We start from the raw sequence: 16,461 nt of genomic DNA, 5'->3' as shown, positions 1-16,461 counted from the left end.
CCCTCCCTCTTACGGGTGCTTACACCCACCCTCCCTCTTACGGGTGCTTACACCCACCCTCCCTCTTACGGGTGCTTGAGCTCCCTCCCTCCTACTTGTGCTTGAGCTCCCTCCCTCCTACTTGTGGTTGAGCTCCCTCCCACTTGTGCTTGAGCTCCCTCCCTCTTACTGGTGCTTGAGCTCCCTCCCTCTTACTGGTGCTTGAGCTCCCTCCCTCTTACTGGTGCTTGAGCTCCCTCCCTCTTACTGGTGCTTGAGCTCCTTACCTCTTACTGGTGCTTGAGCTCCTTCCCTCTTACTGGTGCTTGAGCTCCTTCCCTCCCGGCTGGTGCTTGAGCTCCTTCCCTCCCGGCTGGTGCTTGAGCTCCTTCCCTCCCGGCTGGTGCTTGAGCTCCTTCCCTCCCGGCTGGTGCTTGAGCTCCTTCCCTCCCGGCTGGTGCTTGAGCTCCTTCCCTCCCGGCTGGTGCTTGAGCTCCTTCCCTCCCGGCTGGTGCTTGAGCTCCTTCCCTCCCGGCTGGTGCTTGAGCTCCTTCCCTCCCGGCTGGTGCTTAAAACCTCCCTCCCTCCCTCCCGGCTGGTGCTTTAACCCTCCCTCCCTCCCTCCCGGCTGGTGCTTTAACCCTCCCTCCCTCCCTCCCGGCTGGTGCTTTAACCAGCGCTCGCTCCCTCCCGGCTGGTGCTTGAACCAGCGCTCGCTCCCTCCCGGCTGGTGCTTGAACCAGCGCTCGCTCCCTCCTTCCCGGCTGGTGCTTGAACCAGCGCTCGCTCCCTCCTTCCCGGCTGGTGCTTGAACCAGCGCTCGCTCCCTCCTTCCCGGCTGGTGCTTGAACCAGCGCTCCCTCCTTCCCGGCTGGTGCTTGAACCAGCGCTCCCTCCTTCCCGGCTGGTGCTTGAACCAGCGCTCCCTCCTTCCCGGCTGGTGCTTGAACCAGCGCCCCCCCCCCCCCCCCCGGCTGGTGCTTGAACCAGCGCTCCCCCCCCCCCGGCTGGTGCTTGAACCAGCGCTCCCTCCTTCCCGGCTGGTGCTTGAACCAGCGCTCCCTCCTTCCCGGCTGGTGCTTGAACCAGCGCTCCCTCCTTCCCGGCTGGTGCTTGAACCAGCGCTCCCTCCCTCCCGGCTGGTGGTTGAACCAGCGCTCCCTCCCTCCCGGCTGGTGCTTGAACCAGCGCTCCCTCCTTCCCGGCTGGTGCTTGAACCAGCGCTCCCTCCTTCCCGGCTGGTGCTTGAACCAGCGCTCCCCCCCCCCCCCCCGGCTGGTGCTTGAACCAGCGCTCCCCCCCCCCTCCCAGCTGGTACTTGAACCAGCCCTCCCTCTCTCTTGCTGGTGCTTGAACCCACCCTCCCCATCTCTGCCCTTCCTCCATCTTGCTGGTACTTGAACCGGCCCCCTCTCTGTGTTGGTGCTGTCTCCCCAGCCCTGTTTCTCTGTTGGTGCTGTCGCCCAGTCCTCTCTCTCTGCCCTTTCCATCCTTCTGCCATCCGTTTGTTTGTGCTGTCCTCCTCACTCATAGGGACTAACAATAAAAGGCACTATGATGCAGACACCGCTGGCCACGTCCTAGCGCCTTATCGCCTCCCACCTGCTATCGGTGCTTCTGCCCTCTGTGTTGGCTCCCCCCCACCCTGGCTCCAGCAATTAAAAAAGATGGTATGATGTGTACAGCACTTATTTTTCTTCATTTTTCATGCTGCACAGCATCCGTGTTTCTATACAACTTGGCTAAAACATTGACAAAAGTGAATATCTTGCATAGGCAAGACGTATTGGCTTTGCCAATGTTTGTTGTATTTATCATAATCTACAGAGTATCTAATTGAAATATTGTTCATTTCTTTCAGTACTCTAGCTGATTTTACTTTTGTGCACTTTCTCACCCTCCTGTATGAATAATATCAAGGACAGTTGGCGTCTTCTTGCTCATTCTGTTTGGGTCCTTGTATATTTTTTGGACTCTTTCCACCTGTTTTTCTTTTGAATGCCATTATGCTTCATTTGCAACTAACAATAAAAAATGATGGAAGAAATGCTTCAGTTTATCTCTGCCACTAGCAATTGCTTAGGGTCTTGTGCTAGTCATTCATTTTTCACCCACCCTACCACTCTGGACATAGACCAGCCCAACACATACCAGTCTTGGTCCCGCTTCAATAGGAATAGTCCGACTAGGCTGCTACTTACTTGGAAAGACTGACTAGCTTTCCTGATTGCTGCTTATCCTGTTGTCTTTATAGCCCTGCATTATAAGCATATGGTCACCCATTTGGATTGAGGTCTCGGTCTCTTCATAGTAGACAGATTTCTTAAAATAGGATTATTAATATGTTGTAGGTCTAGCCAATTCCAGGAGTGCCTCAAGTTGGACTGGGTTTAGTGTGACCAATTATCAATTGTATGGCAGCCGAGCCTCTGTTCTGGGGTACATGAACCTTAATATTTTTGATTAGTAGTTACAGAGCGATCCATCCATTTCCTGCCACCATTAGATACTTTGTACTAAAATCAAATTAACTATTTTCCAAAAACGTTCAAACGTCTGTAAGCCTCAGTGGTGTGAATATGTTCAACTACTTCTTAACCATTTTGACAGGTTGTAGTATAGGCAGAAGCTATGGCTGGTTAAGTGGATGTAGAAACATACCAAGCTTCTAGATTTTGGGCCTTTCATTTTGGCATGTACAAACTGTGCTAAAAGCATGTCACGTATACAATAACAGTTGGAGATAAGCTTTAAAACATAAAAAGCACTAATACGAGTAATTTTAGCAATGAGCTCAGGGCAGCTCCCATGTATCTACCTGGCATGAACTACCTCATCCTGTTTCCCTTGTTACCTTTTATGGGCAGCAAAATAGGGACATTTGTTAGACTGTGCAACGTGAGTTTGTTTTCTTTTTTAAGAAGATAAACACATTATTTATGCTGTGTTCAGGTTCACATCTGAATCATCTTGTATGTTTGGAAGTTCCTGAGTAGCTCTTCAGTTTCAAATTGTGAAAGTAAGACATACATTGAACTCTTAACATCGTTTCTGCGGATGTTGTTTCTTAAAGACCTGTTTTTGCGGTTGATTGTGTTCACTATATGCTTGCTTTTCCGCTACACTGTTGCAACCTTACCACAAGTTTGTCATGATCAGGACCTTTCTCTGAAGATGTTATGGTTTTGCAAATTGTCTGTATTTTCTGCAGTGAGAACTCGAGGTCAGTTATTGATTTCAACAGGTCATGTTTTAGCATAGCTATGTCTTGAACTCCTTCAACAGCAGCTGAATGTTGTCTTTCATCGATGGGGATTAGATGTTATCATGTTATCAGATGCTGGATACCTATGAAACCAGCCTCAGTGATTGCCTATTGGAGGTAATGCATGTAGCTAGTTTTTGGTCCTGTAGCAAGTCTGCAGATGAAGAGGACTTTTGACTTGTTTAACAGACTCCAATTGGCAAGTGCTGACATTGCAGTTCAAGACCTGGCTGCAAAGATCCAGTGGTTCATTAACATTCCCCAAATGCTATTGTGGAAGTCCTCAAAGCTTATGTTCAACTCTTGTGGTCTCTTCCACCACAGGAGTTGTGGGTGTCATAAGGTGGATCTGGATTATTCCTGCCTCTTGCAAAATAGGATGGGCTGCACTGGAATAATGCTGCAAAGACTGAGTACTTGATTAGCAGACTACTGAAAACGGTCTACCTCGTGATGTATGTTCACAGTTCTGTCTTTCGGAATATGGAGATCCGTGGTCCTTTCACTTGTGAAATATTTATTTTTACCCAAGGTCAGCAGCTTTCCTGGTAGATTGCAGGATACCACTGTCACTGAGTCTTGGGCTATACTTTTGACTGTGCCACCTCTCCAGATTATTTTGATGTCTGTGATTAACCTAGAGATTTTTATTTTTAATTTCAGGTTTCAATGTTAACTGAGGTGTTGTCTCTTAGTAGTAACTAAATATGTTTAAGTGTCTTGGAATTGCAATTGAACTGTAAGAAATCTAATATTTTGATATTTGGTTGAGGCAGGTCTCCTAGAATTGTCACTGTTACCTGTGTTTGAATCCCTTTCTTGATCTCCCTGTCCCACTGTTTGTCAACGTCTACACCTAATTCTTCCTGGTGTTACTGCCACCTTTTCCCCTTTTTTGTGTGCTGTTTCAGCACATATGTATCTAAGTCTTCCTGCCTCTGTAATGGTTCGTTTGGACCCTCTTATCTTACCAAATAAAGATGGCAGTGTGTCTGCTTTTCTGTACCTCCTTTCTGCAATATCCATGCTTTCCTTCCTGTTCCAGTGTTTGTTTCTTTTGGCTACATTGACCATGCCCTCCTCTTCACATGTTGGCCTCCCCCTAGCTGTGCCTTCCCCATCAGATTTTTTTTTTTTTCTTTTTTCTAATTGTGTGCCAATCCATTTCCACCTGTTTGCCATGTCTTTTTTTTTAATGTTCCTTCACTTACCAATCTGTTCCTTCCTATGCACCTGTCAGTGCTTGCCTATTCCTAGCTGTCTCTTCCCCTATCTTTGTCTGTTCTTTCCTTTTTTCCCCTGATTGAAATGTTGTAGCCATGCTCTACCAGTTTCACGTCCCATTTTCCTGTTTCCCTTTCCCACCATCATGTTATGTGGTCCTGGTCTTTTTCTGTACGTGCCCAGGTAGCTTGCTTTTTCCATGGCTTTCTATCCCCATGTCCAATAAAATCTTCCTTCCCTTGTGTCCTAACATGTTTGCTGAGTGTTCCTTTGCTATATTTTCTTCTTGCCCAAGTGTTTTATCCCCAAAACCTTCTTGTCCCTTAGTTGATGTTGGATCTGGAGTGTGCTCCGGGCGTGGCCAAAACAGTGTTTCCCTTTGTATTGGTGAGTGGGAGATTGAGTGGTTGCTATGGGCCTAATCTTATTTAATGTGCATGTCTCTCCACACTAAATTCATAGAGTTTTTCTAATTATATTTGTAATTGGGCATTGGGTATGAGTGGGGACTGTACACTTCTCAGCTGACCTTATGTAAAGAAGCATATGCTTTTCCAAGACTTGATCACACTTTGCCTTGCTAAGCGAGAGCTTTCTAATATGTGAAGTTTCTACTTGACAGTGTCCTATAGAACGTTTGTCAACCCTAGAAATGTTGAAAATATAATGTAAATTGATTAATCGATACTGTAGCAATGTTGTACTCCTAATAGCGTCCTTGAGTAGAAAATTGCAGAAACAGGGGACTACTTGCTTAATGCTCCATATCTCTGCTAACAACTGCCCAGTCAGTATTTTCTATCTCAGAAGTGTGTTTTTTTTTTTCTGCAGTGTGTGGTGCAACTTTGAACTGTTTGAAAATGGCAGTCGACAGCAGCTCCCGCATGAGCGTTGCCTCACAGTTCTTTGCTCAGGAAGAATTTGATGAGAACATGACGTTCACAACCTCTGAGAGAGTAAGTATATATGCTGTGTGACTGCTAGCAATCTGTTGCATTGTTTACCTAATTTAGTTTGAATGCTGGGCTATTAGTTTCCATGCCTTTGCCATTTGTGCTGGAGTAAGTGCTTCCTTGTGTGCGAGTCCATAATTTCCCATAGCATGGAGTTCTCTAATGAATAGTTTAGGTATACAGAAAAATGTCAGTTCCAGCTGGTCCTTGATATTTGTGTGCAATAGCACCAGTTTTCTTTGTCCAAAGATATATTGTGCTCACTCAGGACATGAGAGAAGTTTCATAAGAGTAGAATAAGCATGATCTTACTAAAACCTGAACCCCTGTGACATTGCTGAACTGTTAGTAACCCAAAAGTAGCTTTTGTGTCCCTCCGTTCAAGACCGAGCCAGAGTCGGCATGTTCATAGCCAAATCTTGACTAGTTTGGGCACAATATTTTAACATGTACAAAAAACAGTTAGCGATTGGTGATGGGATCTAAGTGAATATTACTAAAATCCCTATATATTACGGTCTCATCTTGTGCAGCGTTATGGCATAGTTCTTTTTTAGGGACCTGCTTTCAGGTAAAATCAGTAACATAGTCCCATTCACCACAAACAGCTGACACAATAGATCTGATAGTTCCTTGTGCTGTTCTCTTCCACATCTTCAGCTTTCACCTTCTTTATTCTAGTAGTTTAATTTTAAGAAATACCACAGCTCACAAATGCTCTTTTTAGTGTCTTTTTGTTGGAATATATGTAACAAATTAACAAGAGAACAAAGTGAGTAACCAGTTTCTAGTAGCTTGCAGAATATTACAAGTTTGAAAGTTTTCCATATGTAAAGGTTTAAGAGATCCATTGTTTGGGCACTAGATTAGAAGAGGAGCGACTACCCCAGTGGGCTCAGGGTACCTTGGCCACAGACCAAGGAGTGAGCATAGGCAGAGTGTAGTGCTCATGTGGGCTGGTAAAAGAAAAAGGTGTTAGGATGGGTAAAGGAGGTTGTAGAAGTCACTTTCCCAAGTAGCAAGTAAGTGTTTAGAGTCTTAAAGCCACTCAGTCCTAACAGTCACCACCACTATAGTACTCTCTGCACGATCCACATAGCTATGAAGGACGAGACTGCCACCATGTAGGGGAAAGAAGCCTGAGCAGAGAGCCTGTAGCACCAGATCACATGGTACTGTGGTAGAGAGTGACCAAAGAAGTTTTGGTTAAAGTGCAGCGATAGTTGACGAAAGAACACATCCAAGGCCAGTGAGGATCCTGTTGCTTGGGACTGCTGATGTCAAGGTTTAACAAGTATGAAGCTACAAATGGAGCTCTACCAGGTGCTGGTAATCTTTATTGCAGCATTAAAATCATGCGTTTATAAAAGCATATATCTTATTTTGGGAGTGTCACAGACTTGTCACACCCCCCACACCTCCCCAGCACCATACTGACAGCCCATATCTCTGCTTTGTACAGTTATGGATCAAATCTGTTTATTATTATTTTGTATATATAAACATACAGAATACAACACAATACAACTCGGGCGGTGGATAACATATTCCTCTCCAGCAAAGACCGCAGCACAGACGGTGGAAGATCTGCCCATCGAAATCCCACTCTCCGGGCCCCACCGAAGGCAGCTTCCCACCAACCCCATGTCATAACCCAGAGAGTCAGCAAACAGCGCTAATACACTTCCAGATTGTGGGTCCTGCTAATGTGCATCCCCCCAACAAATAAATAAAACATACGAGCAATGCTTCCCTCTAGAGTCCAAGTCCTCTCCGTGTCTCTCTCGGGCCCCACCACTCCCCTCCCCGACTTCAGTTCTCCAAGGTCTGCCCTCCCGATAACCTGCACCTAGATCAAGTCAATCTCAAAACCTTAAAATAGGCCGGGCATGTTAATTCCGTGAACTCTGAAGATAGAATCTTAAGAAATGACTTCCATAATTAATTCATATCACTCACTCTGCTGGGAGGCCAAAGATAGCTTTTCCATAACCAGGATAAACCACAGCTTCTGTAACCATGCCGTCCGCGTCGGCACTCTGTACCCCAGAGAGCAAGAATCAGCTGTAACGCAGCGTTAAGCGCCAAAGCCATCTGCCTTACTTTTAGCGATCTTAGGGGGAAAGTAAGAGGATTGGGTAACCCCAACACTATGTACGATGGGAACCTTGGAATCTCAGTGTGAAATGCCATATCTATATCCTCTAATAATATACTTTCCCAATAACGATGTAGCTTGGGACAGTGCCATAGTAAATGCACCACTGTACCTGTGGCTCCACAACCCCTCCAGCACCGATCTGACTTATCAGAACTCCATGCATGGATGCGCGCTGGAGTATAATACCAGTAGGAGGCTACTTTATATGATGTCTCTGTCCCTGCTGCATTATAGGCTGTGTGGTGTGTTCTATAGAATATGCTGTCCCACTCCTCATCAGTAAATTCCCTCCCCAGTTCTCTCTCCCATCTCAGCTGCCCCTTCGACTTGGGCGGTCGCTTCTCCCCATGTAGGAGTCAATACAGCTCGGAGATGACACTCCTATCACTCTTCTTTAGCAGCAGCCATTTCTCGAATGACGTAAGGGGCCTATCTATTAATGCTCTATTAGCCGGCAGGAGGGCCCAATGCCGGACCTGATAATACATCACCTAGCCAACTCTTGTAAGCCGTACATCTCCTTTATCTGGTCAAAGGACAATACCCCTTGTTCATCGAAGAGGCTTCCCACTCTCCTACAGCCCCCCTCGTACCAGCGTCTCAGCCCCTCCAAGTTAAGCCCAGGCTCGAAGTCCGGATTCTCACCAATGGGGGTCATAGGGGACAGAAAAGACGTCAATCCAAGCGACAAGCCACAGAGTCCCATATACGCAGGGTTACCCCCATGACTGGAGAAGAATAAAGTCCCCTAGCCCTGTGCCGACGTAGGAGCCAGGGTTCCTTCCATATATGGGAGCCCACTACCGCTTTATCCATAAAGCACCAATGTTTCTCCGTGAGCGGACGGCTCCACTCTAAAAGAAAACGCAACTGCGTTGCCTGGAAGTAGCGCAAGAGACACGGAATCGCTAATCCTCCCTCGTTCTTAGGGCGATACAAAACCTGTCGCGGCAGTCGCGCCGGTCGACCCTCCCAAATAAACCTCAGGACCGCCGACTGAAGAGTGGACTATCGTCTGGGGACGTGGGGTCAACGGGAGCCCTTGGAATACGTAAAGAATACGCGGTAAAACAGTCATCTTGGCCGCCGCCACTCTACCGAGCCATGACAGCCTATGTCTCCCCCACGACTCCAGATCTTGCTGTACCTATCGGACCAGCTTCGTATAATTCGCGCTCGCTGTCTTCGCAGCAGAGGTCGCCAGATCTATACCCAAGTAAGAAAGGTGTGTAGACGACCATTGGAAGGGGTATCTCGCTCTCAGATCTGCCTCGTGATCCGGGTTCATTGATAAGCTCAGGATCTGCGATTTCTGCATGTTCACCTTAAATCCCAAAACATGGCTAAACTCCTCTAGTATCTCCAATAGCGCAGGCAACGAGGTCATAGGCTCTGCCACTGTAAGGAGAACATCGTCAGCATAAAGAGTAATAAGATGGTGGTCCCCACCGAACTTCACACCGGAGACCGAAGGACTGTCTCGCAAGCGCTGCGCGAGGGGCTCCATGTAGAGCGCAAACAAAAGGGGCGAAAGCAGGCATCCCTGTCTAGTCCCGCGCCTAACTGGGAACGGTAGGGAGAGTACGCCATTAACCCGAACCACCGCCTGGGGATTGATAGGCACATCGTATCCAGGATCTAAACCCGGGGCCCAGGACAAAACGCTTCAACACCTGAAAAAGGTAAAGCCAGTGGACTCTGTTGAATGCCTTTTCGGCTTCTATAGCCAAGAAGAACGTGGCCCTACGAGATCGGTCTATTTTAACTAACAAATGCAGAAGCCGCTTTGTGTTATCACCACATTGATGATGCGGGATAAAACCAGACTGGTCCGGATCGACAAGACCCGGCATATAAGGGTTAAGGCGATGTGCAAGAATCCCAGTAAACAGCTTGGCGTCAATGTTCAGAAGCGAAATCGGTCTGTATGAAATCTTCTGGGTCTTTACCCGGCTTATGTATAACAGCAATGGTAGCATCTAACATACTAGGCGTCAAAGCTCCCGTTATCTGAAAGGAATTAAAAAGACGCACAAGGAGTGGGATGAGCTTAGCACAGAAGGTCTTATAGAATAATGGTGTGTACCCGTCAGGACCTGGAGACTTCCCGGCCTTTAGGCATGAGATAGCTGATATAACCTCCTCTGCTCTTATCGGCAGATCCAGCGGGGACGCCTCCCTCTCTCCTAGAGGGGTAACTGCTATGTCCTCTAAAAAAGGTTCCAGAGCCATGTCATCCCGCACATCTGCCCCATACAAGCCCCGGTAAAAGTCTGCAAAAGCTTCAGCAATCTGGTCGCTCGAGTGGGCCTCACCCCCTTAAGATGAAGGAATTAATTTTATCCCGAAGCCGCCCGTTGTGCTCGCAGTCGGTGCACTAAGAGTTTCCCGCACCTGTTGCTGCCAATATAATATTTATGCTTAAGGCGCACTTACCGCATACTCCGCCCTATCTCAGTCTAGTCTTTTCAATTGCTGCCTCACCTTCTCTAATTCCTGCCAAGTTCTCGGTGCGCCTGCGACTTTGTGGGCATGTTCCAATATGGCCACCCTCTGCTCCAGCTGCTCCCTTATCTCCCTCCGTGTCTTATTGTCTCTTGCAGACAGTGCCATCACCTCGCCCCTCACCACAGCTTTCAAAGCCTCCCAAACCGTCTCCACAGAAGTACTACCATCGTCATTAAGGCTAATGTAGTCCACGATCGCGCGTCGAAGCAACTCTACTACCGTCTCGTTCTGCAGCAAGGAATCCCTAAAACGCCAAGTCGGGGTGCCCACTCGATCAACTTCCATGGAAAGCTCTACGGTAACCGGCGCATGATCAGTCAAAGCCCTCGGTTCGATTGTAGCCTCCCTAACTCGGGCCAGAAACTCGTGTGAGGCCAGGAAGAGATCAAGCCGTGCGTAAGTCTTGGCGGCTGCTGAATAAAAGGAATAATCTTGCATTGTAGGATGAAGCTTCCTCCATACATCCTCCAACCCACATTCAGCCAGCCACTGTCGTCCCGCCTCCGACAGTGCCCCTCCCTGCCCAAAACATTGGCCCGAGCGGTCAAGCTTGCTAAATTAAAATCTCCGCCCACCAAGATGGCGCTATCAGGTGAGCTAAGTGTTGAGGAAACTACCCCTCTCAAGAATGCCTCTTGCTGAACATTTGGGGCATATAGGGAGGCAACGGTGAAGAAGAAGGACCCCAATCTTAATCTAATAGCCAGGAACCTGCCTTGAACTTCATGTACCTTCCCCACCACTTCCCCGGGAAAGGACCTAGAGAGCAGTATTGCCACCCCTGTATGCTTCGAAGCTGCCGAGGACCAAAGTTGTCTAGAAAACCAGCGCGAGCGCATGCGGAAAGTGTCTTTGTGCAACAGGTGTGTCTCCTGCAATAAACAGATATGACTCCCAGATTTCTCTAGAGCTGACAATATCGCAAGCCGCTTGGTCGGATTGTTAAGCCCTGGAATATTCAGACTCAAGCACTTAACTGCCATACATCTCAGGACAGAGTTTGCCATGGGGGGGAAGGGATCTGTAGGGCAACCAGAACCTAGGCCTAACACAAAACCTCAGCCACTCCAGGTCGCACGGCCCACCCATTGTAGCCCATAGACACCAGTCTCGCAGGGAAGCAAACCAACATAAACTTATAACACACAACAAATGCTCAGAGCAACAAAGTCCTCTCTCACACATCCCGAAGAGGAAATGTCCCAACGAGGCCGTAGGACCACACCGTATCGTCCACCAGGTCTACCGACCCCGCCGCCCAGACCCCGCTCGAAGGATCGTAGGCTCTCCCAAGCTGCCTCCAACCGATCAACAGCTCCCGGTTCCCATCGCCTAGGCACATGTCCCAGCCGCCACACTGCTGACTGCCGCTTGACGTTCCGAAATCTGCTCCGGCACAGTAGGACGCCATCTATTTCTCAGTTTCTCCTTCCTCCGCCACTGCGGGCGGGGCACGTCAGCCGCCCCCAGCATCAAGGCCGAGCCCTGGGTATCCTCTAAACCCAGGATCCGGTTCCCCTCCGTCAACGATTTCACCTGACGAAGTTGCTCCTCCCAGCGGAAGACAAGGCGAAATGGGTGACCCCACGAGTACGACACTCCATGTTCACGCAGGTGCTCTGTGATAGGCTTAAACTCCCGCCGTCGCTGCAAAGTCCGAACCGAGAGGTCCTGGAATAATTGGAGCTGATGACCTCTAAAGTGGACCTGCGGGAGGTTGCACGTTCGCTGCAGGATGTTTTCTTTCAGCCCAAAGTTTTGGATGCATGCCAAAATATCCGGGCGGTCCCCGCCACCACCCGGGCGGCACACCCAGTGGACTCTGTCCATGATGATCTCTCGAGGCTCCTCCGGATCAAGGACGGAGCGGAACAGCGCAGTCACAAAGCCACCAATGTCCTCCTTCTCTGCCCCAATCGGTACCCCTCTAATGCGGATGTTGTGTCTGCCGGGACCGATTCTCCAAATCTTCCACCGCCATCTGGAGGAGGTCCTGCTGCTCCCGCAAGCAAATAACCTCCTGCTGCAGGTCTGCTAGCTCCTCACCCCGGGCCGTTTCTCCATCTTCAACCTGTGTTATTTGTTCACCCAGAGAGGTAAGCTCAACTCGTACCTCCTTCACCTCCTGAGATATGTCCTTACGGAGCTCCTGTAAGTCGCTACGGAGGGAATCAAACAGGGCGGTAAGAAAAGCCTTTGTGACAGGTGCCGCTTCATCCTCTGCCATTTCCCTCCTTATCTCAGGGCTTTTCGTGGACGGCGGCTCCTCATGAGCCTCACCCAGGGGCGGACGTCCCCCCGTGAACATATCTCTCACTGACCCGTCCCTCTTTGCCTTGGAGGTCGCCATCACCGCTGACCTCAAACTGCGGATGGGCAGGTCAATCAGTCGGACCACCGCTCTTCACACCCGGGGGTCTAGTGCTCCTGGCCGCACAATTCTGCCAATGGCCGTGTGGCCTCCCGCAGCAGTCCAGCCTCACTTTGGCTAGGGCCCTCACGGGCCGACCGCACCACCGATTAAGGCCCAGGCCCAACCAATGCCCACCAGCACCTCTAACACCTCGTCATACAGCTCAGCCGTACCTCAGTATCCTCTGTCTTCTCGGGGCCCTGATGAGTAGATCCAGCAAACAGGCACCGCCATATCAAGTACCAGCATCTTTCATAGCACTGGTCTCACGGTGCACATTTCCTCCTCAGAGGCTGTAGCCCCGAGAGTCGCCACCTCCGCGGCCGAGCCGCCTGGCCCCGGGCGGGTGGCAGGGCGCGCCTCTTTGCCCTTGCGCCGGTTGCCTGTTTCAGCCCCGACGCGCCTCTCCTTGCATGCGGAACTAGCCGCGGGCGCTCTCTGCGGCGCCTAGGGGTTCCCCCACATCGGGAACCACGACTGGACTCCGCAGCCCCCCAGGCTGGGAGAACCGGGGCAAATAAGAGGCCCGGGCGGCGGAGATCGGACCCACACGTCATTTCAGTCCGCCATCATGGCCCTGCTTTTTACAGTTATACAGCGGCACACAGTTGACTAGCCAGGGTGTCAGGTATGGGAATTATAGAATTAAAAAAAGGCCTTTTAGGGAACACGCATATAACTGACCTGTTCAGCAGTTCACTGCTACTACAGAGTTTTTTTTAATTTTTATTTTGCCCTATATTGTTGTTCATACTCTGGCGACATTAAACAGGCCAATAACAAAGAAGGAGGCTGCATTTGACAAACCCTTCAAAACAGACCACCAAGGCTGCTACTTAAATGAACTCCTTATCTGTGGCTACAGTTAACAAATATAAACACGAGGGTACAGTTAACTATTAATGTCAAATCATAAGACTATGAATCCTAATGCTCTTCCTATATAGCAAATTCCTAAATAAATGCACATGCCAAAATTGACTTGATTTCTAACCATTATATTTACTTAGGGTTATATTGCCACCTCCGATTCTTGCCAGTAGCTATTGTTTCATCGCAGGGAAGGCACGCTTTTATACTATTTGTCTTGTTTCTCTGGCTTAGTGAAAATAATTTAAATGAGTAAGCTGGTTCTCTTTGATAAGGCAATAGCTAAAATGAATGTAGGTTGTGAATACCTAAGGATAGGTCAGTCTAATTTTATGTCCCCTAAATGTTAGTACAGCGAGCAGAAGAGTGTACTCTGCAGTGTAGACCTGTTTAACTTAGTGAAGAGGATTTTATGGTTCATAAACTGGAAAGTTCATATTGTCAAATTAGACATTGGGCACCTTCATCCAGTCAATAAAGAGATGTCTAGAAGAGAAGTGAGAAGATTTGAGAGGGTGATCACAATTCAGCGCAGCTGCTCAAACATTGTAAGGCTACTGTTCAAGATTATAAGTAAAGAAGAATTAAGAAAGTTGGAAAAGAGATTGAAAATAACAAACCAACAAGCCCTGAATCTGAGAAATTATGGACAGGCCTGCCCAAAAAATGCATCCATCCAAAAGGGGAATGTCTCCTACATAATGATGGTGGACTGATACCACGCAGCAGCCAATGTGCATTCAATACATACAGTGATAAACAAACACTGTTGAGAAAAGCTACCAGTTCAGGGTGGTTGCTATGAAGGTTTGTGTAAGCTTCAACCTTACTGGTGGTCATGAGCATAACTAAAGTGTGCTTCTTTTCTCATTGAGATATCCAATTCTAAAATAAATTGCTGACGTTGACTGTGTCGCCCTCTCTAATGTGCTGATGGTAACAAGGGAGGAGTGGGAGGTTCCATGCAATAGCTTAACATGATAAATTGTATATGGGATAATATGATGATGGGGAAAATAACCCCACCCTCTCCATGATTTTGAAAGATGGCCGAGTGGGGTTATTATGTGCCACTGACCTCTACTGTAATCTGCAGGTGGTGACTTGAAATCATCGTAGCAATTTCAACCCAGTGTGCTGTCTTTCGGAGGTTGGTACTTTGAGTACAACCAAAAAGAATAATAACCTCTTTAACTTACAGTGCATAGAAATGACATCGTTTTTTTAAGTACTCCAAACAGGCTGTAGTTACCACAATACGGCAACCATTACTCAAATACGTAGAGGACTCTTGTAAAGCCTGGGCAAGCCAACAGAGACAGATGGTTTAAGTTACTGTATTGATTAGGACTAGAATGTTTAAGTGTAATCACATGAGGAGAAGATACCATTATTATTGGAAAAACACATAACCACCCCTACTTATACATAAAAAGTGTTTATTTTTGATAATAGTATAAACAAACTGACAGGGAGGGATAAAGAAAAAACACTATAGTCAAACATATTTTAATTATATTAGACATACATATTCTATAAACAATATCATGTACAATGGTTGCTCCTTGGACAAAAGAGAAACAAAGTGCTGGAGAAGGTGCTCATGAGAAAAGTGAAAAATATAAGATATATTATTTTAGGGTTTTTATCTGTCCTTCGGTCAACTGCTTCTTTGAGATTCCAGATGTATTTTAAACAGTCTGTCTGTAGAAATGGCAGATTAATTTGTATATCATCCCTGGGGAATAGTGAGGTAAGTATAGACAAATCAGTTATGTCGTCCACGTTTCGACCCAACATAGGGAAGCCAATTGTGATCTTAACAATGGGTCTTCATTAGGACAAGAGGTAAAATAAAAAGAAAGCAACCTATAAAAAAAGAAAAAAATAATGCTAAAATAACTCTATCATAGAAAAACACTATCACAAGTTCAAAACATGTCTTTTCCCCTAGCTGCGCAGCTGCTAACCTGAATGCTGTGCAAAATAATCTTTAACTTCTCACAGTAATGAGCTAATGTTGTGGAGTTAAGGCAAAACAGGTTCTCATCTACCAGATTAAATCAACCTGTAGTTAGAAAAAGGGGAGGCAAAAATTGCCCATCAGTTGAAACACTCCGTCACCTAATAATTAGTGGAGAACTTAAACCAGTACAGATAATCGGCTCACCTGAGAAATCTGTGCCAGGCCCTAAAGCATGCTGAAAAGGTGCGTAAGACAAGTACTTGAAAGGATCTCAAATATGGTCTTTCAAAACCGCTGCAATCCCCAGTCGAAGGTAGACTCCTCCTAAATAGCGATATAAAACCAAAAAGCACAGGATGCTACTTACTATATACCATCTCTTATGAAATGCCAAATAAGACCCATCATTCGCATGAAACTCACCCAGGCAATGCATTAGAGGCAGAGTGATTAATTCAGAGCTGCACCATCCACCACAAGGCCCCTCGTGGCCTGCACTGTTTCTGTGAATCTGAATGGAACCAAATCTGGCCTTAATCATCTTCCAAACTGTTGGTAGAGCAAGTCTGTTGCAACATTGAATCCTAGTACGGTGAGAAAAATGCACTGCAATAGTTCACACTCACCCCCAACGGGAACAATGTATCCTCATCCCCAGTGTGCTGACAAAATACAGGGCATGGTCCCAGAGCCAAAGCCGTGTCACATAAACCAATGCATTTAAATACTTGAACGCCCTTTGGAGAAAGCCTATTGGCACACCAGTGTATGGAAGATGTGACCTCCTCTCTATAACAGATGATTTTGCTTAAAGAGATCGAGCAAGGAAAATCCAAGTGGCTATTAACGGAAACACAACCCAATTGAAATCACTAGTTATGAAAAGCAAAACATCTACAGGGCAAAAATGGGAGAACCTAGCGTCACAATGAGTCCCCATTGCTCCCAACTGACTCCCTCAGTAGGGAAATCCTCAAACCAAGTCCTATAAATGAGTACAGTATTCATCGGAATCCCCACATTTGTAGCATTCATATACAGTGTTACAAACCACAAATACATAACCTGAACCTAAGTCAATCTTAATAACACATTCTCATTTTCACAGTGTTCAGCCTAATT

The 16,461-nt window shown here is 47.3% G+C and overlaps 1 protein-coding gene across 5 annotated transcripts in view; it reads left to right on the top strand.

The window, feature by feature from the left end:
• Window positions 1-16,461, top strand: part of SYMPK (symplekin scaffold protein) — a 1,084,618-nt gene that overhangs the window by 64,787 nt on the left and 1,003,370 nt on the right. For all 5 annotated transcript variants that reach the window (XM_069207742.1, XM_069207740.1, XM_069207741.1 and 2 more), the window contains one exon: window positions 5,300-5,424. In XM_069207742.1, the coding sequence (XP_069063843.1) occupies window positions 5,329-5,424 (96 nt within the window). In that variant the 5' untranslated portion in view covers window positions 5,300-5,328. The remainder of the gene's footprint in view (window positions 1-5,299; window positions 5,425-16,461) is intronic.

This window comes from Pleurodeles waltl, chromosome 9, assembly GCF_031143425.1.
Source record: "Pleurodeles waltl isolate 20211129_DDA chromosome 9, aPleWal1.hap1.20221129, whole genome shotgun sequence".
Taxonomy (NCBI): Eukaryota; Metazoa; Chordata; class Amphibia; order Caudata; family Salamandridae; genus Pleurodeles; species Pleurodeles waltl.
Note: the sequence above shows the minus strand (reverse complement) of the source record. Positions and strands in the feature narration are given on the sequence as shown.